Source organism: Penaeus chinensis, chromosome 37 (genome assembly GCF_019202785.1).
Source record: "Penaeus chinensis breed Huanghai No. 1 chromosome 37, ASM1920278v2, whole genome shotgun sequence".
NCBI classification, from domain to species: Eukaryota; Metazoa; Arthropoda; class Malacostraca; order Decapoda; family Penaeidae; genus Penaeus; species Penaeus chinensis.
In genome coordinates, this window is record NC_061855.1 from 949,038 (window position 1) to 971,537 (window position 22,500).

The 22,500-nt window shown below is 39.4% G+C and overlaps 2 protein-coding genes across 2 annotated transcripts in view; one reads left to right on the plus strand and one right to left on the minus strand.

Moving 5' to 3' along the window:
- LOC125045611 overlaps positions 1-7,440 on the plus strand; it is a 10,375-nt gene extending 2,935 nt beyond the window's left edge. The window contains exons 3-7 of the mRNA XM_047642989.1: positions 2,563-2,763; positions 2,846-3,076; positions 3,187-3,417; positions 3,880-4,004; positions 6,282-7,440. Of these exons, the coding sequence (XP_047498945.1) occupies positions 2,563-2,763; positions 2,846-3,076; positions 3,187-3,417; positions 3,880-4,004; positions 6,282-6,372 (879 nt within the window). The 3' untranslated portion in view covers positions 6,373-7,440. The remainder of the gene's footprint in view (positions 1-2,562; positions 2,764-2,845; positions 3,077-3,186; positions 3,418-3,879; positions 4,005-6,281) is intronic.
- A 12,482-nt stretch (positions 7,441-19,922) lies between these two features.
- LOC125045646 (proteasome subunit alpha type-1-like) overlaps positions 19,923-22,500 on the minus strand; it is a 10,152-nt gene continuing 7,574 nt past the window's right edge. Inside the window, exons 5-7 of the mRNA XM_047643053.1 lie at positions 21,850-22,059; positions 21,201-21,407; positions 19,923-20,143 (exon numbers count right to left, since the gene is read on the minus strand). Of these exons, the coding sequence (XP_047499009.1) occupies positions 20,120-20,143; positions 21,201-21,407; positions 21,850-22,059 (441 nt within the window). The 3' untranslated portion in view covers positions 19,923-20,119. The remainder of the gene's footprint in view (positions 20,144-21,200; positions 21,408-21,849; positions 22,060-22,500) is intronic.

A 22,500-nucleotide genomic window follows, 5' to 3' on the forward strand; every position in this document is an offset into this window, starting at 1 on the left:
TTATTTAAATTATTTAAATTTCGTTGTCTTGTAAGTATACTTGTTTAATCTCTGATTGATTTATTACCATTTCTCTATCATTGATGTTGAAACTTTCCCATCATTCTAAAATATCCATATATCGTCAGCTGTTGCAAACAAAGTAGAACCGATGGAAGTTGCAGAAATTTGGGAAAACATGTGAACATTTCACTATATCGTCATGCCCAGGCAACAAAATATTTATCTTGAAAATCTACACTACTGCCATAGATGATAACATGAAGTATAAGCTTTAATATCAAAATGCTTTCATATTAATAAGACCATGGCTAAGAAGAGCGAGGCTCAAGTTCATCTTTCGTACACCTACACTTTTAATTAACACATTTCAGCAAAAATATCAGTAGGCCAGTGATTGATGATCTAATACAATTAAAAAATAAAATCAGATTCGTCAACTTGAGCACGATTCCTAGGGACTGGGGTGGAGTCGAACCTTTGGCAAGCGTAACAACACTGGCCTCTGCTGTCGCGAGGGAGATCTGCGACGCTTTCTAGTGTCGCCAGACAGTTCTTTAACAGCGGAAACGAAGGCTTTATTTTTGCTTTCATTTTACAAGGGAAGAATTATTTACAAAGTTCACAAATATGCAAAAGAAAAAAAAATCTATCCATTATAGAAATAATGATAATAATAATAGAAAAATATACACCTCCTAACTCAGAAAGAATTAGTGTGAGAGATATTTCTTTGGATTACATCATGGTTATTGATGTAGAATATCACATTATATATCCCCATGATAGATGGAAACTGAAAAGAAAACATGCATTTGTACGTTATATATATATATATATATATATATATATATATATATATATATATATACGTATATGCACACACATACATTTAGTTTAGCACTAGGTGCACTAATCTCCTCATTAATATTCTCACCGTTGCTGTATAATACATCATAAAGCGCAGCATCAAATTTTCTTCCAGTTTCTGATTAAGTAGAACTTACTATAAATTTCCGCAATATTCTTTTGACTCTAAACAAAACACGAATCTCTTTTGTCAGACCAGAATAAGCCCAGGGCTCAGGCATAAATGATATACTAAAAACAATAATGACTATTGTTGCATGTACATGACATGCTGAAATGTGTTAATTAAAAGCCATGGCCTTATTAATATGAAAGCATTTTGATATTAAGTCTAATATGCAAAGCTGAGCCTCGCCCAGGCTATGCTCATGAGGGAAACCCAGCCTGTGTCGACTAATGCCGACTCGAAAGCGCGTGTCAGCTGCTGCTGACCAACTGAGCTTGGTCAGCAGCTTGGCGACAATTGCAATGAGACATAACATTCTTTGTTAAAATAATGACTTTCACTTGCATAGTTACAAAATAGACAATTGTGAACAGTAAATGAAAATAATGGGCCGTCCAGTCGCTTGCACAATGGTGAGTTGATAGAAGTTCACAAACGAAAGTCAGACTGAATCTACAATAAAGAAAAAAACGAACACAATCAATAATTAGTTTCACTAAATATTGCTTCTGAAAAAATTACATTCATCTGTAATCATATCCACCAAAGAGTAAGTAGATTAAAAAAAAAAAAAAAAAACAATACTCACACTTGGTAATCAGGAGAATCAACAAATATGAAAGGGGAGAAATCCTGACGGAGAGCAGCGCCTCAACGCAGCTCACGCGGTGCCCCTGCAACCTATGGGCTGTGAGGGCGCTCCGCAAGCAGGGGGAGAACATCTACATCTACTAGGTCTGCTTCTCCTATTTATATCCAGTTTCCCCTCGCCGCTACTGGCAAGGTCAAGAGGTTTAACAAATATGAAGGTCCTCTACTTTTTCAAATCACTGCTTGTGATTTGTGTTGAGAAATTCTCAACAGTTGCCTCGCATCGACCTTGGATAAAAGTTCAACCCACGGTCCAGTCCATACAAGAGCTGAAAATTACTGGTGCAAAGACCTATCCTTTCCTTTTCTTGAATCAAGGAGAGAAACCAGACGTGCCCCTCTCCACTTGACAAACTGTCAGTATCAGTATACCACCATGCTGTTTGTATACTGTTCTTTCTTATTCCAAGTACCATGATGTTCGAGAGTGGTTTGTGATACACGTACAAGTCGTACGCCTTGAGGTCGACTTAGGCTGCAAACAGCCAACAATGAAAATCATTATGTCACTCTGCATTTGGTCACTTCCAAAGGGCAAGAACCACAAACCCTCAGTGATGAAGCAATTGGAGATGTTGTAAAGCTTGGAAGCAAACTTAAACTAACCGGACAGGGAAGAGCGTTGAAGGGACATGCTGAGAACCCGGTTGGTCGGAGCTTGTTAATGTTTGCAAACTGATTGCTGGTGGTTTTAGCATCACTTTCGAAAGAGCTGAACATTCCGACAATTTGAGTGAAAGAACTGCAATTTCTTCAGTCACCAATTATGTTCCTAATATGGCAATACCATAATCTCCGAGCTGATTCGATTGTTTCGTTAATCATCCCTTTATATTTCTCGCGTTGGCGCTGATCATCTCTGAATCCATCTTCAGAAAGTGGCAAGATGGAACAGCAGGGACTGCAGTCGAGAGGAACAGCTCGGCGCTCCCTCTGAAGGCCCAGTGAACGACAGTGTGGGCGGCACTTGTGGGCGTAGGGCTTGGGCGGCTGGCGGCGGGCAACGGGTGGTGTCCCTCTCCCTCTATGGCGACAGGGCGGAGTACTGGCTTGGGCTAGACACCTTACTGACTCAGGTGGGTAGAACAAAGAGTGCTTATGAAGGCAGTGCAATATGCGGCTAACATGCAGTCACAATGCACGCATTTTATTTCGCAGGTGAGAAGGCATTACCCAGGTTGGAAAGTGCGGCTGTACACGGACGCTCGTTGGCGGAGGGGCGTGCTGTGCCCTCTGCTCCGCGACCACGCCCACCTCTACGTGTGCGACGTCGAGGACCTTCCGCCCCCGCTGGGGGACGTATCCGCTGTTCACCCGGATATATGGAGGACGCTGCCGCTCGGGGAAAGCCAGGTGGCGGCGATGGTCGTGCGGGACACAGATTCCCCGGTGAGTCGGAAGAGAGCAGAGGATAGTTTGTGCCGCCCGAGTGGGAGGGAGAGGCGAGGACGCGGAAGCTAAAGAGGAAAGGAGACAAAAGGATGTTTTGGCCTTTCCAGATCTCGTCGCGAGAAGTAGCGGCCGTGGAACAGTGGCTCGCATCGAACAAAACCTTCCACGTTATGAGAGATCACCCTCAGCACGACACCACAATCCTCGGAGGCATGTGGGGCGCCCGTTGGGACAACCTACCTGCTCCCAGCGTGGCAGAGTTGGCTCAGGCGCGCCGCAGGATGCTTGAGCAAGGGCGAGGAAAGTCGCGAGGTGGCATCGACCAGGAGATCCTGAATGTGAGAGGAGCATGGATTTGTTTGCAAGAAACGTATCTTCTTGTACAAATGCATACCGCACACACACACAAGCACACACATTACTATTTAATTGTAATGATATTACGTTATAAACAGATGATCAAAATGCACATCATTATATATAAAAAACAATTTCTCAAAAAGATCTTGTTTCTTTCTCTCTTTCCTAGAAATACCTCATTATTGCCAAGTGGTCGAAATGCATAGCATTTTAAGTCTTAAGTGATTTTGATCATTTACTCTCTCTTGTATGCTAGTATTAGTAGTTTTCTTTTTATCTGCTGTATATCAGTATGTTATACTTTTCTATTAGTATATTATACTGTTTTATTAGTGTGTTATACTGTTTAATTAGTGTGTTATACTGTATTTGAGTATGTATACTGTTTTACTGGTGTGTTACACCGTATATATGTGTTATACTGTTTCTCTCTCCTGTAGAGGGTTTTGTGGCCAGTGGCGAAGGGCAGGATGGTGAGTCACGACAGCTACCTTTGCCAGAAATATCCTCACTCGCTTCCTTGGCCGACGCAGCGAGAGGCCGGGTTCTTTGTAGGGGCGCCGAGGTAGGTCCAGGAAGGAGAGAGAGGAGGAAGAGGAAAGGGGAAGAAAGGAGGGAGGAAGAGTAGGAAGAAAGGAAGAGGAAGAGGGAAGAAAGGAGGGAGGAAGAGTAGGAAGGAAGGAGGAAGAGGAGGAAGCAAAGAGGACTAGGGAAGAGAGGGGGGGAGGGAGTAAAGTTTACGGAGGAGTAGGGAGAAAGAAGAGGAAGGATTAGGGAGGAGGAGGAAAGAGAGAGTAAGATGGGAGGGGGAAGGAAAGAGAAAGGAAGGGGGGAAAGAGGAAGGAGGAAGAAGGAAGGAATAGGAAGGAAGAGGAGGAAGGAGGAAAAATGAAGGAATAGGAAGGAGGAGGAGGAAGGGGAGGAGTAGGAGGAGGAGGAAGAAGAGGAAGAGGAAAAGGAGAAGGAGGAGAAGGAAGAGGAAGAGGAAAAGGAGGAGGAAGAGAAGGAAGAGGAAAAGGAGGAGGAGGAGATGGAAAAGGAAGAGGAGAACAAGGAAGAGGGAAAGGAGGAGGAATAGGAAGATGAGAACAAGGGAAAGGGAGGGGAGGAGGAGAAGGAGGAAGAGGAAGAGGAGAACTAGGAAGAGGGTAAGGAAGAGGAGGTGGAGGAAGAGGGTGAGGAAGAGGAAGTAGAAGAAGAGGAATACTAAACAAAGGGAGAGGGAAAAGGGGGTAGGGGGAGGGATGGAGAGGGATAGGGGTATGGCCACTCTGCAATCGATTTGCTGGGAGGGCAGCGGGCAGCGGGCAGCGGGCAGCGGGATGTCTAGCGGGTCAGAGGCGAGAAAAAAATGCGTGGAGGCACCCACTGGCCGCGTCCGGTGTGGCCTCTCGTATTGGATACAGTGCGTCGCGTGCAGCGTGGCCCTGCCCTGAGGGAGCGAAGGAGGTGGAGAGGGTGAGGAAGAAGAAGAGAGAAGGCAGATGGAGGGAGGACAGAAAGATAGTGAAAGAGGGAGAAGGAGAGGGAGAGAGGATGAGAAAGGGATTTTCATTTCTCTTTTTTTTTTTTCCGTGGAATTTCCACAGGTCTCGATACTGATGATAACCGCAATGATAATGATAATAGTCATAAATAATCATAATGATAACAATAATAATGATAATTATGATAATGATAATGATAATATTGATAATGATAATAATAATGATAGTAATTATAATGGTAATTGTGATGATGATTATGATAATGATAATGATAGTAACAATAATAATGATACAACTACTACTACTACAACTATTACTATTACTACTAATAATAATAATGATCATTATAACAAATGGAATGGTAATGGTGATAATAATGATGATAATGATGATGGTAATAATAACTACTAATAATAAAAATGATAATGATAACAATATAATAATACTAATAGTGATGATAATGATGATATTGATAATAATAATAGTAATGATATCGATACTGATTGTAAAGAACATAACAATGATGATAATAACGATAATAATGACAGTGATAATAATAATGACGATTAAAATAATAATGATAGTAATAACAACAGTGATAATAATAATATTAATAAAAATGATAATAATAGTAATAATGATAACAATAGTACCACTACTGATAGTAATAACAATAACAACAACAATAGTTGTAATGATAATATTAATAATGATGATAATAATGGTAAATATAATAATAATGAAAATCAAAATAATGATAATAGCGACAATGATACTAATGATGATACTCTTATTAGTAATAACGATATTAAAAATAATAATGATTGTAATAATAATAATAATAATAATAATAGTAATCATGATAATAATAATAATGATAATAATGATGATGATAATGATGATGATAATAATGATAATAATAGTAATAATAATAATAACTATAATAATGATAATGATAATAATAATAATGATAATAATAACAATAATAATGATAATTATGATAATATTAATAACAATAATAATGATGATAATAATAGTAACTATTAATAACTATGATAACATTAAAAGAATTGATGATCATATTATCATCTCATATTAGTAACGAGAATAGTTCTGATAATAATGGTAATAACAATAACAATAGTAGTAGTAGTAGTAATAATAATAATAATAATAATAATAATAATAATAATAATAATAATAACGATAATGATGATAATGAAAATAATGATAATAGTAAAAATAATAATGATAATAATAAACATAATAATGATCATAATAATACAAACAACAATAATAGTAACATGGGTGACAATGATGATAATAGCGCTGGTGACCTCTCTCGCTCGTTTCAGCTTCCGCCCCGAATATTCGACGTCCTCGCTGACGCGGCCGTGCCCGGAGGCGTGTCGGCCGCCGCGCCACAAGGACTGGACCTACTGCTGACTGACACGCACACGCACACGCACAAACACACGCAGGCACGCACGGACACGAGCGCACAAATTTGTGTGTACAAATTTATATACACATTGTAACAATCCCGCTTGTACAGTGTAGGTTGATAGTTTATGTAAATTTAAGTTTTAAGATGTATAGGGGAAGCAGCGGGATAATTACAACAAGTAATGAGAGTAGCTTATTTTATAGCTTATAAATGAATATCAAGTATTTATCTAAAGTTTGTAGCTTTTACTATTTTCTTGAATTATGAATAATCATCAATTGTATTTTTGAATCACTAGTCATTTTGTTAAACAGTTATCCTTCTATTACTTATTTCAAATTATTTAGTGTTTCAAGTAATAGTCCTTTTTCTATTGTATTTGTTAGTAGCAGACTTAAATAAGTATTCCTTATTATCTTCATATTAGGTGCATCATCCAGCATTTTTCATTACAATTAGATAATTCTCATTTAACGTTTCTTAGTAGTCTTAGGTTATCTTCTCACAGTAGGTTTATTTAAATTGAACAATATTTCACAAGTTTAATTATTTCATTAAATGTATTGCACGCAACAAAATCATTAAACATTATACAAAATTAAAATATATTATTGAAGATAAATATAATTTCTTTTCCAATCCTAACAGCGATTTAATACACTCGTTTTTCCCTCAAGAAAGCCGGTTTACCGCATAACAATAATAACACCACTTATTTCCTTATGTTTCACCTCAGACCCTAACACAGACAAAGTATACACTTCACCAGTACACTAAGATGCAACTAAGGTTCCAGATGTTCGAACTAATTTTCAAAGTTAGTCCACCGTGTACCCGAGTACCTGGGAGTGAATGGAACAACGGCCGCTCAGTCGAGACTCACGTTTTCAGCCCACGTCGCCCCCAGGAAGACTGCTGCGCCCTCCGCTTCGGAACCTCGGATTCGCGAATCCTCAAGCTCAACGCACGATACGCACACTACTTTCGAACGCACTTTTAAATGTCACTTTGGTACGCACAGGCCGTAAATTTGAAGAGATTGTAATAACATAAATATATATATATATATATATATATATATATATATGAATATGAATGGTAAAAACACTCTTCCGTGTTGATACTATGATAGAAAAATCCACAATGCAATAAACATATTTATTGAAAATGAGAATTGATTGCCTCCTCTCTTGTAATGATGCTCTGACACAGATGTCATCAGCATAGCATATAATGGATTCACCATTCCCAATTGCAATATCTGCCACCAGCTTGTGCATAAGGACATTGGACAGCATAGGGCTGAGAACTCCTCCCTTTGGGGTCCCAAGTTCAAAAGATTGTGAAGTGGAACTTCACAATCAAGACACTTGTAGATCTGTTCGTAAGAGACATTCTAATCCAGCTCAATAATTTACCCCGAATGCCAAAGCTTACTAACTGTTCTAGGACAACTTCTCTGTTTGCAATGTCAAAAGCTGACTTAAGGGCAAGAAAGTGTGTTTCCCTGAATTAGAGCTTGTGCTACCTGCCGATGTGCTACCTCACGATAGACGTGTGCTACGTCCCGATAGATATCCGTACAGTCTATGAGATAATTTACCTCGTAACCTGTACCCGAGTCTGTTCAAAATGATCCTTTCTAGAACTTTGCATACACATAAGGTTAGTGAAAGTGGGCGGTATTTATCAGTTTTGGTTTCGGCATAGGGATGATTAGACTGCGCGTCCAGGGGCCAGACAGAACACCTTGTGACAAACTTAACCCGTACAGGTGCAAAAGGAGATTACCAGGTACCTGAGCTTTAAGGCGGAGGACACTGTAGGTAATTCCATCCTCACCTGGGGCGGACGGTTTGCCTTTTATTCATGCATTGTTCATTTCCCACTCAGTAATCTCAGCAAAGTCTGAAGGGTCGGTATCAGAACATCCAATTTCAATGGCAAGTTTACGTGCACTTCTAGACTGACTGTCATTCTGAATACTTATGGGAAGTGAGCTCCATCCCACTGACTAAGGAGCATATATGTACTATTCACCAAGCGGGGACGTGGCACTCCAGCTGTCACTCCACCTATCCATCTGTATCACCTGCGCGTGATTAGTTCACCCCCATCCCGTTTTCTTTTGTTTTTTTACTTTTTTATCTATAAATTGTATTTGTTAGTTTTATTGTTCCTACTTACGATACTCAATTTGTATTTCAATTTGTTTTGTATTATCAAAAGGTCATGTTTAATTTCTATATATTTTTCAACGATTATACAGTCCGTGACGTGACACTGCACTTTTGAATAATCACCGCATTGAATCTTTAATTATTGCTTTTACTTTCTACTAATGGTTTATTTTACCATCTCATTTTATTAAGGAAAGTTTTACAAATGTTTTATGATTTTAGTCGGTTTTTGATCTATTCATAAGCTCTTTTAGTCCGTGTTTTTATAGCTATTAATTAATAATTTGGCATTTTTATGCGGAATGAATAATTTCAATATGTATTTGATTGCTTTGATTTTGTTGTTCATAAGAAACATGTTTCAGTATGTGGTGACGTCATGAGTTCCTGGAGTTCCCGGGAACGGAGCAAATAAACAGTGTCAACTGGAACTTTGTTTGTGTCACGTCCCCTCTCTGCAAAACTACACCAAAGGTTGCACTGGCTCTTTGTTTCTTGCCTGGTTTGGAAAATGCTGGACGTGTTAGTTAAGTATAAATGAAGGCAACTGAAATAATACATAACGTAAATGAAGTTGAAATAACATAAGTTTAAATCCAGTAATACTCGATTTAAATACTAGTTATTTTTTAACTATTTAATCTTATCATTCTTAGTCTTTTAACAATGTATATATGTATGGAAGTAACGTAACTTATTCGAGACTTTTACTGCCGAGTCTTTGCCATTCATTTACGGTTTTATTTTTACGGAGCATTTACTCTTACCTGTACTTTTACTGATCTTTCTACTCTACTATTACCAGACTTTTACTCTACTTTTACTGATCTTATTACTCATATTTTACTGTACTTTTGGTATTTTATCATTACTTTGCATTCTTTACTCTTTTCGTTATTTTACCCTTATTCCCGACTGGTTTACTTTGTTTCTGCCTTTATTTCTACCACACGCTTCTGCGCCTACCGCTCGTGCTACCACTACTATTGCTACTGCTATCATTATTGCTATGGCTACTACTACCATTTCTGCTATTGCTTCTACTACTGCTACTACTATTGGTACTGTCACTACAATGGAAGGACACTAGAGAAGGATAAAAGCAGCATTGTTGGATCTTTTCAAAAGAGTATTATTGTCTCATTTCAAGAGGAGTGAACGGGACCCCTAACTTTACTTCTCACCTGGTCCCTAAGCCTCTCCTGCCTCAGGGGAGATTTGAATTCGGGTTCCTCTTTACAGGATGGTACCTGACCTTAAGCTAGGAGAATATCTTACAATAGCTGCTTGTGCAAGAGGACTATGAAACTGCAGGGCATTAGTCGGTTTGCCTGAAACTCGGTTGATTTTTCCCCAGAATTTAGCCACTGAGGTGTTATTGTTAATGCTGTGTAGGAACTGTTCAAAGTGATAATTTCTGAAATTATATTTAATTCCCGTAGATTTTTGTTAGCTGTAAGAAAATGAATAAGGTTGTCACGGGTATTGTCCTGCTTGTAGATATCAGAAAGCTCCTGAACTCGCTTTTGTTCCTTTTATAGTGTAGGGTCACCGACCCCTTAGGTTGTCTGGAGCCTTGTGAGTTGTTGCTCTAGAAGGTTTTCTTTGGACAGACCCAGGTGTTGTTGTAATGAGTGACCACTTTCATCATGTCCATGGAGAATTTATCAACACTCGTTACTGTGTAATCGTTATACCAGTCATAAATACGTGATTTAGAGTGATGCCCAAGGTAGGGAGGAATAGAAATTTTAAGTCTATTTGTTTTTGCAGATTGACTATTATCAGATTAGCTCTGTTGCAAGTATTCTTCTGACGTTTATATGCACAAGATCCCTTCCTATTACATAAGCTGGCCTGCCCCCCGTCGCACGAGTAGCATATACGGTCATAGATCTATTGTTCACAAAATATCGGAACTCTTGGCCATTTTCATTATGTTGACTGCCTACAAGTGAAAATCTCCCATGCATATCGTGCCGCGATTAAGAAAGTTGGGCAATGAATCAATTTGGAACTTTTTACACCTTGCGCATACATTGTACAGAGAGAAAAACCCAGAGGCTGTTCGAATATGCAACTGCTGATATTGTACATTGTTGACTTCTGCACCAGCCTATGCGGTTTGGTGTCCCTGAATAAGTCAATAGGCCTGCCAATCCTGTGTTGGCATAGGAGTGGTACCCTACATTTCTTGGGGCACACGGCACTGGGTATGGTCGGGACAGGAGGGGAGGGGGTGCGTACGGCGGGCTGATAATCGTCTTTGTTCTGGAGAGAAAGCCTTGCGACAGTGCCATTAAAGTGTTTTTAATTTGAATTTGATATTTGCTAATCTCTCCCTTTCTCTCTCTCCCTCTCTGTCTGTCTGTCTGTCTCTCTCCCCTCTCTCTCTCTCTCTCTCTCTCTCTCTCTCTCTCTCTCTCTCTCTCTCTCTCTCTCTCTCTCTCTCTCTCTCTCTCTCTCTCTCTCTCTTTCCCCCCTCCTCTCTCTCTCTCTTTTTTTTTTCTCTCTCTCTCTTTCTATCTCTCTCTCTCTCTCTCTCTCTCTCTCTCTCTCTCTCTCTCTCTCTCTCTCTCTCTCTCTCTCTCTCTCTTTTTTTTTTTTCTCTCTCTCTCTCTTTTCTCTCTCTCTCTCTCTCTCTATCTCGGGGAGAAAGGGACACACACACACACACACACACACACAGAGAGAGAGAGAGAGAGAGAGAGAGAGAGAGAGAGAGAGAGAGAGAGAGAGAGAGAGAGGAAGGGAGAGAGACAGACAGACAGACAGAGAGGGAGAGAGAGAAAGGGAGAGATTAGCAAAAATCAAATTCAAATTAAAAACACTTTATTCCATTAATTACAATGGGTATTCTATTTACATACATGATGTTTATGTAATAGGACGTTATATACATAGATATTATACAAAGCTTGTTTAACAAGATTAGACAGAACATTAATATCACATATGACTGAAATTTCGTACTTGGCTTGATGTTCAAACGCCTGATGTCATTGATTTTTCAGTAGATGTTCTTTCACTTTTATTTTAAATGTCTTTTGGTTGGAGATATTTCTAATATTTTCTGGTAATTGGTTCCAGTTCACCAGTCCTCGGATTTGCATAACTCTTGCCCCGGTTTCTGTATTCGATTCTTTGATATATAAGGATTTATTTTGTCTTGTATGAACACTTGTTGTTTGTATAGGTAATAGCCAATTTGGGTAATTTCCTAGTATGATTTTATGAATTAGAATACACGTGTCATAGTTGTATTTCTGTTGTACTTTAAGCCATTTTAGTTTGTTTATATGTGGTGTGATGTGGTCAAATTTATTTACATTTGCCAGTGCTACTCTTACCGTTCTGTAGTTTCTGTGTCCTTTGTATTTGTGTTTCGTTTGTGGAGACCCAGATGTGTAAACAGTAATTAATGATACTAAGTGCTAGTGTTTGTCTAATAGCAATGCTTGTTTCTTTTGGGTATTTTATTTTTGATGTTCTGAGGGCTGCCTATGAAAATACATTGTGTTTTTTGTGGATTCATTTTCAGGTCATTCATAGCGAAGCATTTTTTGTCTGCTTCTGATAGGGTATGTTTTTTTTTTTTTTTCTATCAATTAATTTAGATTGCTAACAGAGGCAGCGTGACGAAACTGAGAGTCGTCGGCGTACTGAATAAGACAAATGACAAATCATTTATGAATATAATACATAAGATTGGGCAAAGGATGGAGCCTTGTGGAACACCGAACGAAACTGGTTGCTTTGATGATACATTTTCTTGTTTTTTTACTAAGTTTTCGCGGACAGAAAACTGAACCAAAAATTATCAAATTCGTGATTTGTTAGTTTGTTAAGTAATTCTTGGCTGATAGTGTCAAAGGCCTTCGATAAATCACACAGAGTGAGCAAATTGATCTGGTTATTATCTACATTATAATAGATTTCATCTGTGACTTTTAGTAATGCTGCTTCAGTTGATAATTTACTCATAAAACCGTGTTGCGTGTTAGATATAAGATTATTTGCTTCCAAATATGTTGTTGATTGGTTTGCAGATATTTTCTCTATAATTATTAATTTCGTCTCTGTCACCGGATTTGAAAATAGACGTTATGTTACCATGTTTCTAAAGTGATGGATAAACAGCGGCGACTATAGATGTATTAATAATGACTGTCAGATAGCATGCAATTGCTGGTAAACTATAATTTATGAAACGATGTGCAATGCCATTCGCTCCCACGGAATTCGTCTTTCGTAAGTGTTTTATTGTTAGGATAATTGTTTCTACTGCTACTGGTTGTGGTCTGAAAAAGTTTGTTGTAGTGTTCGTTTGATATGTTGTGTTGATATGTGGGGGCGGTCGTCTGTTCAAAAGTGCGTCCACCTACTTCTGCAAAGAAGTTATGAAAGTGTTCTATATTATTTATGGAATTTTGGGAAATGTCTGTGTTTTGTTTCTTCTTAGGCACTAATGTATTTACTAGTTTCCACGTTTTGGCAAATCGCTTCTGCATTCATTGAACTTACTTTTAAATTAAAACAATTAGTTTTCGCCCAGTGGAGTAGAGTTTTCACATTTCCCTTCTTATGTTTGTATTGAGCCTAAAGGTTGGTGTCAGATCTGTTTATCTTGAGAGCTTTGTGAGTATTATTTCTATCATTTATGACCCTCTTATTGATGTAATTTATCCAGGGGGTGGGAGGACGTCTAACTGTTTTTGGTTTAAAAGGGGCGGATGCATCGAGGCCGTTCTTTATCACATTTGTTAGAATATTTACTTGTCAGCCAAGGGCATCAGTTGTTAAGATCTGTGACAGTGACGATTCATTGGCTATATATTGGCAGAGAAATTGAGGATCGTAATGCGTTAGGTCGCGAGAGGTTTTATTAACTGGTTTTCGCTTTGTCTTTTCTATATTTAAGGTCATGGTTATAAGCTTGTGATCAGCAATGTGGCATGTGACAGCGTCCGCGTGTAGTGAAATATCGGGTCTGTTTGTTATCATAACGCCCAATATGGATGAGGGTTTTCTGTATTCTTTGTTGGTTTCTTTATAAGTGGTTTTGATTTATTTTTGTTAATTATCCCATTTAACTTTGCATTTGATTTATTTAGATCGTCATTTAAATCATCTGAGATAAAAAGAGGTTTTCTCTCTATTGACATTTCTCTGAGAATATTTTCCAGGTAGTCAAATGATTCTGTGGCGGCATGATTTACACTTGCAGAGGAGATCTTATTTGATTTAATGGTATCGCTTACATATATGCAGACTCGACCTCCACGTCCTGCATCACATCTGTAAACATGAAAGTTTGGGATGCTGATGAAACTGCTTGATATTTCCTGGTGAAGCCAAGTTTCACTAAAACACAAAATATCAGTATTTCTCTCCTTAATCATCAATTTAATTTCTTCGAAATGACCGACGAGGGGCTGTGCATCGATGTGGTCTATTCGGATGGTTTGACCGCCGGATTTGCAACGTCAAACATTCTGTTCGCCTTTGTACTTGTTTCTCTTTAGGAACACCTTTATATTGTTGGGAAAGACGTCGGACTCTAAGAAAAGATCTGGGTTTATATCTATGCATCTTTTAGTGGCTGTGGAACTTGAGTAATAAATGTCATTTCTATTTTGAAAGCTTTCACATTGGAAATTTGGTTGAACTTATTTTCCAGGAAGTCTTCAATATTTACCTCATGTGTGTCTGGGTGGCAACTCGTGATATATAGGTACACTACCTGAGGACCGTCGGCATCTCGCAAGGGTATCGGAGAGTAGCGTTCCTCTCTTATTTTTCTTCTTTGTTTTCTAGAGTTGACAGGTGCTTCCTCGGCCAGCTAACCCGTGCTTTAATTCCCAGAGTGAAAGGCGACCCTTGGCCCAGGGTTTTGTGCCCCCTTCCCAAGGTAATGGGACCTCCGCCCTAGGATACGGGCCCCTTGGCAGCGGGGTCAAAGCTGCTCCCCCGCCCATGACGATGGGCGGGGGAGCTGCGGCTGCTCGTTTGTTTGTTTGTGTGTTTCCGCTCGTTCCGCGTAGTTGTTGATGACGAGCTGTGGCGCTTGTGGAGTAGGAGGGGTAGTAGTGGGGGACAGGTACTCCAGGCACGTGGTGGTGTGTCGTACCTTCCCATTGGCGGTTTGGTGGAGGATGTTCTTGCTTGTTTTTCCTTTTACTGTTTCTAACGTAGCTTCTTCTAGGTGTGACTTGTGTAGAAGCTTCGTTCTTCATACCGGTTGTGGACGTGTCAGCGTTGTTGTTGGGCAAACGCTCGCGTGGGTCCGCTGGCGCGTCAGCAAGATCGCGAGTCTGCTGGGTCGGAGTGGGAAGAGGGGACGGAGTTTCGGAGGAGGGTGGTGGGGGAAGGTAGGAGAGGCGTTGTTCGTGGGTACTGCCGTGGAAGGGGTTGGAGTGTGTTTATTTTGTGACGTATAGGTAAAGGACGTTCTGCCAGGGGGAGGGGATGCGAAGGGGAAGGATTGGTAGATAGATTGATCGCGGACAGGGGCTGGGATATCGGATGTAGCGTGATGGGATGGGGTCGAGAATGTTGTGACGAATACTCCCTTTCCGCATTCCTGCGATTGAGAAGGCATTGCACCTTGGCTAATTAGACTGTTGATTGCAGATTGTTGTTCCGATCAGCAAGTCAATTTTATTTTCAATAAGATCTTGATTGACAAAAGAGGGTTCGTGTTGCGTATGTGTATTTTGGTTTTTGAAAGATTTTTACAAATGGTGCAGAGATACCTGTTTTCTTTGGTGGCGGAGACCAGTCAGCGGCGAGAGTGTCTGTCGTTGTTGTAGCAAACACTGTATTGTCCTTTTTTAAACACCGATCGACCATGGTATGCACTATGGAGTTTGTCATCCTTTTAGTGTCGATTGCTATATTTCTTTCTTTTAGAGTCTGATATATGTAGCCTTCAAAAGTCTGATATATGTAAAATGATATTGTAGGCGTTTTCGATCTCATCCGGGCTGTACAGTTTCCTGATTTGATCACACAAAACCATCCGAGCCCATGCAATAAAGCATAGGTCTGTGTTCAGCACTATGTTTATGCTGCCTACCTGATCGACGGCTTTTCTGTCTGCACTGTATTCACTGTTTCCATTTATCTGATTTGTTTCTTCATTGTCCTCACTGTTATCACTGTATTTACTGGTTTCGTTGTGATTTCTGATCGGACTGCTGTGATTGTCCGGGTTGCTGGGTCGCCTTTTGCCCTGGGCGGGGGGGGGGGGGCAGCCTTGACCCTGGTTCCCGTGGGGGTGCCCATCGTCATGGGCGGGGGAGCAGCTTTGACCCCGCTGCCAAGGGGCCCGTATCCTAGGGCGGAGGTCCCATTACCTTGGGAAGGGGGCACGAAACCCTGGGCCAAGGGTCGCCTTTCACTCTGGGAATTAAAGCACGGGCTAGCTGTCCGAAGAAGCACCGAGGAAGCTCCCTGGCTTGGCCCCCTGTGACCCAGGGAGGGTTACAGGGGACCATGAGATGCCATGGTTTGCTGAGCTGTTAGGCGGCGGCGCTAAGGAGGCAAAAACAGGTCCGTTCACCACGGCGGCTAGACTCAGAGAGAGCCTTTATGAAACAAGCATCGGGTAATGTGGAACTTGAAGAGGAGGAATATTGGTAAATGGTTTGAATGTAGAAGGAACAGGGGTAGAGAGACTGGAGGTTGGATGAGGAGCGGAGTGTTCTCTTGGGTCATGGTTAGAAAGTTTCTGGAGGAGAGTTGAGTGAGGAGGTCTGAGAAACAAAGGTTTTCTTGTAAGGATAAGAGCGGATACATGTCTGGGAAGCAGAGGAAGAGGTGGGTGTAGGACAGGATGTGGTAGAAGATGGGGTGAAACGTTTAGATTGTCTAGTGCGATGGGTAGAGTGAGGAGGAGGTGTTGGCATCGGGGAAGTGGTAGAGATTGGAGTATCTGGATTTAGACTGGAAGGTGAATTTGACTGGGGGGGGGGGGGGTAGAGGTAGGATGATTTGAGGTAGAAGGAAAAGATACTGCGTCAGATGCCGAGACATCTTGAGAAGATGGGGGGCGGGGGCGGAGGGTGTGCTTCCTATCTCGCCTCACGTAGAGTGAGGCCTCCTATAAAATACATTATGGGGGGCACCACAATTGGGATGACCAGGTTGGGCACATACAGGGCAGCAGGCTGTGAACGATAGTTTGGCTGAGTGGCCAAAACGCCAACATTTCTGTCATTGGCGGGGAAGGGGTCGATATGGTCGGACAGGACAGGGCACTCCATCAATGTATACTTCATGGGGGAGGTCATGTCTACGGAAGCTAGTCTTGGCATTATCGGTGTAGGACTTACGCTGGCCTCTGGGAGGAATACTGTAGCACTGCACTGCCACTGCATCATAGTAGGCGAGGCATGGGAGCAGGTCGTTTTCACAGTTGGACCAGTCCTTTTTGTTGACAGGACAAACAGTCGGGAGACGGTAACAGTTCTGATACAAGTACTTAAAAGGTTTGGAGGGGTGGAAGTAATAGGAGGACGAGGGCGGGAGTGTGGAGTGAGGTAGTACTGTGGGAATGGGAACAATTTCAATTTCAAATTTCAATTTGCAATTTCAATTTCAAATTTCAATTTGCCATTTCAATTTCAAAATACTTTATTCCATTAAATACAATGGTTATTCTTTTTACAGAGAAAGGGATTTTACAGTACCCATAGAATTAATGACAGTACATAGTCATGCCTATTCGTATATATTGAAACCTGATGTCACTGGTGATTTAAGAGATGTTCTTTTAATTTCTTTTTGAATGTATTAGAGTTTCTGATATTCCTGATATTATTTGGAAATTTGTTCCAAATCATGGGTCCACGTGTAAGTGTCTGCCGTGCCCCTATATCTGTGCGTGATCTTTTGATGTGTAGAGAGTTTACCTGTCTTGTTTGGACACAGGTTGTGTTACCTACGGTTGGAAGGGTTAATAGCCACTTTGGATAAAACCCTTGGATTGTTTTGTGAATTAGTACGCAAGTGTCATAGTTACATTTGTTTTGTACTTTTAGCCAATTTAGTTTGTTTATGTGCGGGGTAATGTTGTCATACTTATTTATGTTTCCAAGCGCTACTCTCGCAACAAAGTTCTGTAATTTTTGGATTTTCTGAATGTGACCTTTGTTTGTTGTGCCCCAGATGTTAGAGCAATAATTGATTATACTGAGAACTAGTGTTTGTATTACGGATATCCTAGTTTCAGCAGGGATCTTGTTTCTTATGTGGCTTAGGTAAATTAGTGTGCCCATTACTTCCCTATGGATGTTGTCGACGTTGGTTCTCAAATGTCATGAATTTGTCAATGTGTACGCCTAGGTTTTTTTTTTTTTTACAGAAGTGCTCGGTCTTATGTAGCAGTCTTCAAATTTTATGGTGGTGTTTACTGGAATTTTTATCTGGGTTTATCTTGAGGCCATTTGTGTCAAAGTATCCTTTTATTAGTGTCAATGTCTCCTGGGTCTTTTTTATTAGTTCATCTAAGTTATTTACTGAATCACTGTGGAGAAATTGTGAATCATCGGCGTATTGAACAAGAAAGCAATTTTGGACTATAGGTGATAAGTCATTTACGAATATTGTAAATAGAATTGGGCCTAATATAGATCCTTGTGGAACACCGAAAGATACTATCTGTTCTGTAGATATTTCCTCGTGAATTTTGACTGATTGGCTTCTGTTACTTAGATAACTTCTGAACCAGTATGTATTGATGTTGTGATATATTAATTTATTAAGGAGGATTTCGTGGTTGACGCTGTCAAAAGCCTTGGATAAATCGCACAGTGTTAGCAAGTTTATTTGATTGTTGTCTATGTTCTCATAAATTTTATTTGTAATCTGCAATAATGCTGTTTCAGTAAACAACTTACTTCTGAAACCATGTTGTGATTTGGATAGCAGGTCATTTGTCTCCAGAAATAATGTCAATTGGTCTGCTACGATTTTTTCGTGGCATAATAACTGGTGTTATTATGCCATGTTTCCAGAGCGATGGAAATTTACCAGTGACCAGAGATGTGTTAATGATTACCGTTAGATAGTAAGCTATTGCAGATAGACTGTCTCTAATAGAGCGAAAAGCAATGCCATCTGCTCCCACAGCATTAGTTTGACGCAGGTGTTTTATTGTTAAGATTACTGTTTCTAAGTTTACAGGTTGTGGTCTGAAAGTATTTGCTAGTGGCCTTAGCCTTCCTGAATTTTGCTGAGATCTGGAAGTGTTTGTTTGTTTGTATGTGAGATGTCCAATTTTTGCGAAGAAATCGTTAAATTCATTTGCACTAATACTGGTGTTTAGATGATCTCTGTGATTTTTTTGGTTTGGTACAAGTGTTTTGTTACTTGATTTCTAAAATAATTAGTTTTGGCTCCTTGTATAAGTGATCTGACATTTCTCTTTTTTTGTTTGTAGTTTTTCTGGAGGGGGACTCCTGGCGCTTGGAGATGAGTTGCATCACTCCACTGGCGATTTGGATTGATTGATTGATTTTGATTGTTTTTCGTCTTATTTTGCTTTTTTCTAAAGCTTCGTCTGGGCGTTACTTGTATGCCTGCTTCGCTTTGCTTGTTAGCTTAGGGCTGTTCAAGGACTGCTTAGGCGTCTGGTCCTCGGGGAGACTGGCGAGATGGCTCTACAAGCCATCTGTATGGCTTGTAGAGCCATCTGACTTAGTCACCGAGTCAGTTATTAGTTTTACCTATCTCACCTGTTTACCCTTTTCCTTGATTTTTTCAATATTCATATCATCAAAATGAATAATAATAATTTCAATATTAATTGTATTTGAAAGAAAAACACATTTTTCCGCTAATTCCAGGAAAGGGGAAGTTGGATGCAGCATCTAGGGTCTACTGATAGACTCTTTGCTGGATGAGCACATGTACAGCTGGATTGTGGCTCAGTGTGAAATCCAGTTCAAATATTTGAGAACAGATCACTGCAGACATGGTATTTTTACTTATACAGTACTTTATTACAAAACTCACTTCTAACAGGCCTTAATGACCAAAGAAAATACTCAAGTGCAGTAAAACTGTTATTCCAATAAACCTTCCATTCGTCTCCTTTAGTTACTCCTCCCAGTGAGATTCCAACTATTATTGCATTTCAAGAAAACTACAATATTTAGTCATCTTGGTACAACTACCCCAAAAGCTCACTACCATAAAATATAAAATGGCTGTACTTTCATGTTAAATATTTGATTTAAGTTATAGCACCCTATTCTGTCCATTTTTTTCTTTCCTTCTTTCTTTTTTCTTTTAATCTATTTAAAAATGGATATTGCAGAAAATAAAATTGTTGAAAGTCCTGGGAATTTATAAAACTTTTTATATTTCATTTAGCTCAATGTTTATTTCAGAATACAATACGTGATGACCTGAAATTCAAAAAATGTATGAGAAAAATAATCAATTCCTATGGTGAAAAGCTCATCTTTACGGCATGTTAACACTGGTCATGTAGAAACGTCATCCACCTTCTCTCCTCTTATAATGAAAACGCCATGCACATCCAACACTGCTTCTCCTCTTAGTCAGTCTCCATAGAATCAGCCTGAAACAAGATTCAAACATCAGAAATTTCAGACTCTTAAGTTAAATTTAGGAAATATATGTTACCACTTAAGCTGCATTTAACATTCCTCCCCCTAGAATCTGTACTATGTATTAATCAAATTTACTAACAATATATCATGGGCAAATGAGAAAATATGTCATCAATCAAAATTCATCTAATATATATTCTTCAGCTAGCCTTTATTTTCTTAATTAATGAAGTAATTAAGAAATTAATTCCAAACAGCTGAAATAATCTTTAACAGAGGAAAATTTGCATAAGGACAAATTCTCTGTAAGAAGGACAAAATTGAAGAGAGTCCTTATTGACATGAATAGAAAATATTAGTATAATATAAGAAACAACTAATTCAATATTTGACAATAAATCAAAATGGTCTTCCAAGTTTTTTTCTATCATATTCAGTGTAGGATTATCTTCAAATTTATGCAAATTTGTATTGTAGTTCTAAAGAAGGTCTGTATGAACGTGGGACACTTCCACACCTGCCCTGAAACTTCAGCCAAGTCTTTGGCAAAGACTGCCTGTCAAAGACATTTTTGTGGGGAGTCATAGACAAATTTGCAGAGTTAAAGACATATGAAGATTATCACACATCAGTAATGACAAAGATTTTGGAGGCCCATTCTGATTTACTGTCAACATTAATTTATGTTTTCTACATATTTACAGTAATTTTCTATTCAAAAATAAAAATAGTACCAAGCACCTTGGAAGGTGCTTGATGCCATTTTTATTTTTGATAACTGATGCAATGACAACAAACCTAATTTTAGTTAAATCTATAAAATGTGTACTCCCATTATATGAGTAAGATTTATTGCAGTACATAGTTTTAACATATTACTGCAATAAATTATCTTCAGAGTCTATAACAATGTAAATGTTTGTTCAATTACCAGCATTATCTTTGAGATGTGGCACCAGCACAAATCATAGGCAAAATCAAAAAGAACAGTCATAGACCTTTCATGAATACCATCCTTGATCTTAGAGAGGCTTCTCTCACACACATTGAATGCTCTCTACCCACCTGTGGCTGTTCATCAGTTGGTGGTGGTGGAGGCTGATCTGCAGAAGCCTCGCCATCAGCAGGAGCATCTGCTGGCTGGGCCTCGCGGCTGGTTCCTGCTCCCCCTCGCCTCTCTTCCTGGTCCAGACCCTCCAAGTAGGGGTTCACGTCTTCATCGTCATAGATGCTCAACTCCTCACCCTCACCCACAACAGCTATGCTGCAATTCTGGGGGGGAAGAGAATGAAAATTGTAGATTTTTTAAAATGAAAAATAGTAACTGGCACTGAAAATAATACTCAGAAAAAATTGAACAAAGTGAAGAGGACAGCATAGGAAATGGTGAAAAAAATAGGAGACAAATGTAGACAAGATGAATACTTAGTAATGAAGGAAAGAAGTAGGAAAATGCAGATGAGAGAGAGAGAGAGAGAGAGAGAGAGAGAGAGAGAGAGAGAGAGAGAGAGAGAGAGAGAGAGAGAGAGAGAGAGAGAGAGAGAGAGAGAGAGAGAGAGAGAGAGAGAGAAATGGAAGCAGAGAGAGCACTGAGTGTAGAGAGGAGCAAAGAGAAGAAGGGAGATAAGAAGAGCAGCTAAGATAAAAGACAGGATGAAAAGAAAGATGAGAGAGCAGTTGAGAATAGTAAAACATGTGAATAATAAGTAAATACCTTGTTAGTTAGTTCTACATCATTAGGAAGAGTATCTCTGAGAGCTCTCAAGGCATGGCGGATTAATTCATCCCGAGTGACGCTCGAAAATTCCTCTAAGTGGCGTTCAAGGTAAGTACGAGCACTCTGTGAACGTGCCCCAACTGCCATGGCCTTACAGTCATAATAGTTAGCAGAAGGGCATGTCTGATAGATATGAGGACCATCCTCCTGTAAAGGAAAATACATAAAAATTACTATAATAAACATTATACAGACAATCTTACCATAAAATGGTCTTTATCATGTTTCAGTTTGTTTGTATATGTTTAAAATTTACAGGCTTCAGAATCTATTAAAAAAAAAAAAAAAAAAAAAAAAAAAACATTGCATGGACTAATGCAATGTGACAACAGCACATACAATATACAAATAATACAAAAAATATACAGGAAGTAGAGGAAAGATATATATATTTTTATACACTTCTTTTTTTCTGACATCAAAACTTCACAAAAATCAATCTTTCCTCAACTATTTTTCCATATTATGTTAATTCAAGGAAAAATCTATGAATCCCTACAGAACAAATTCACCTTCATCAAATCTCTCCAAATTATGTGATAAAAAGATGAGACAGAGTGAAGACAATACTGCACAAAATAAAAGTCT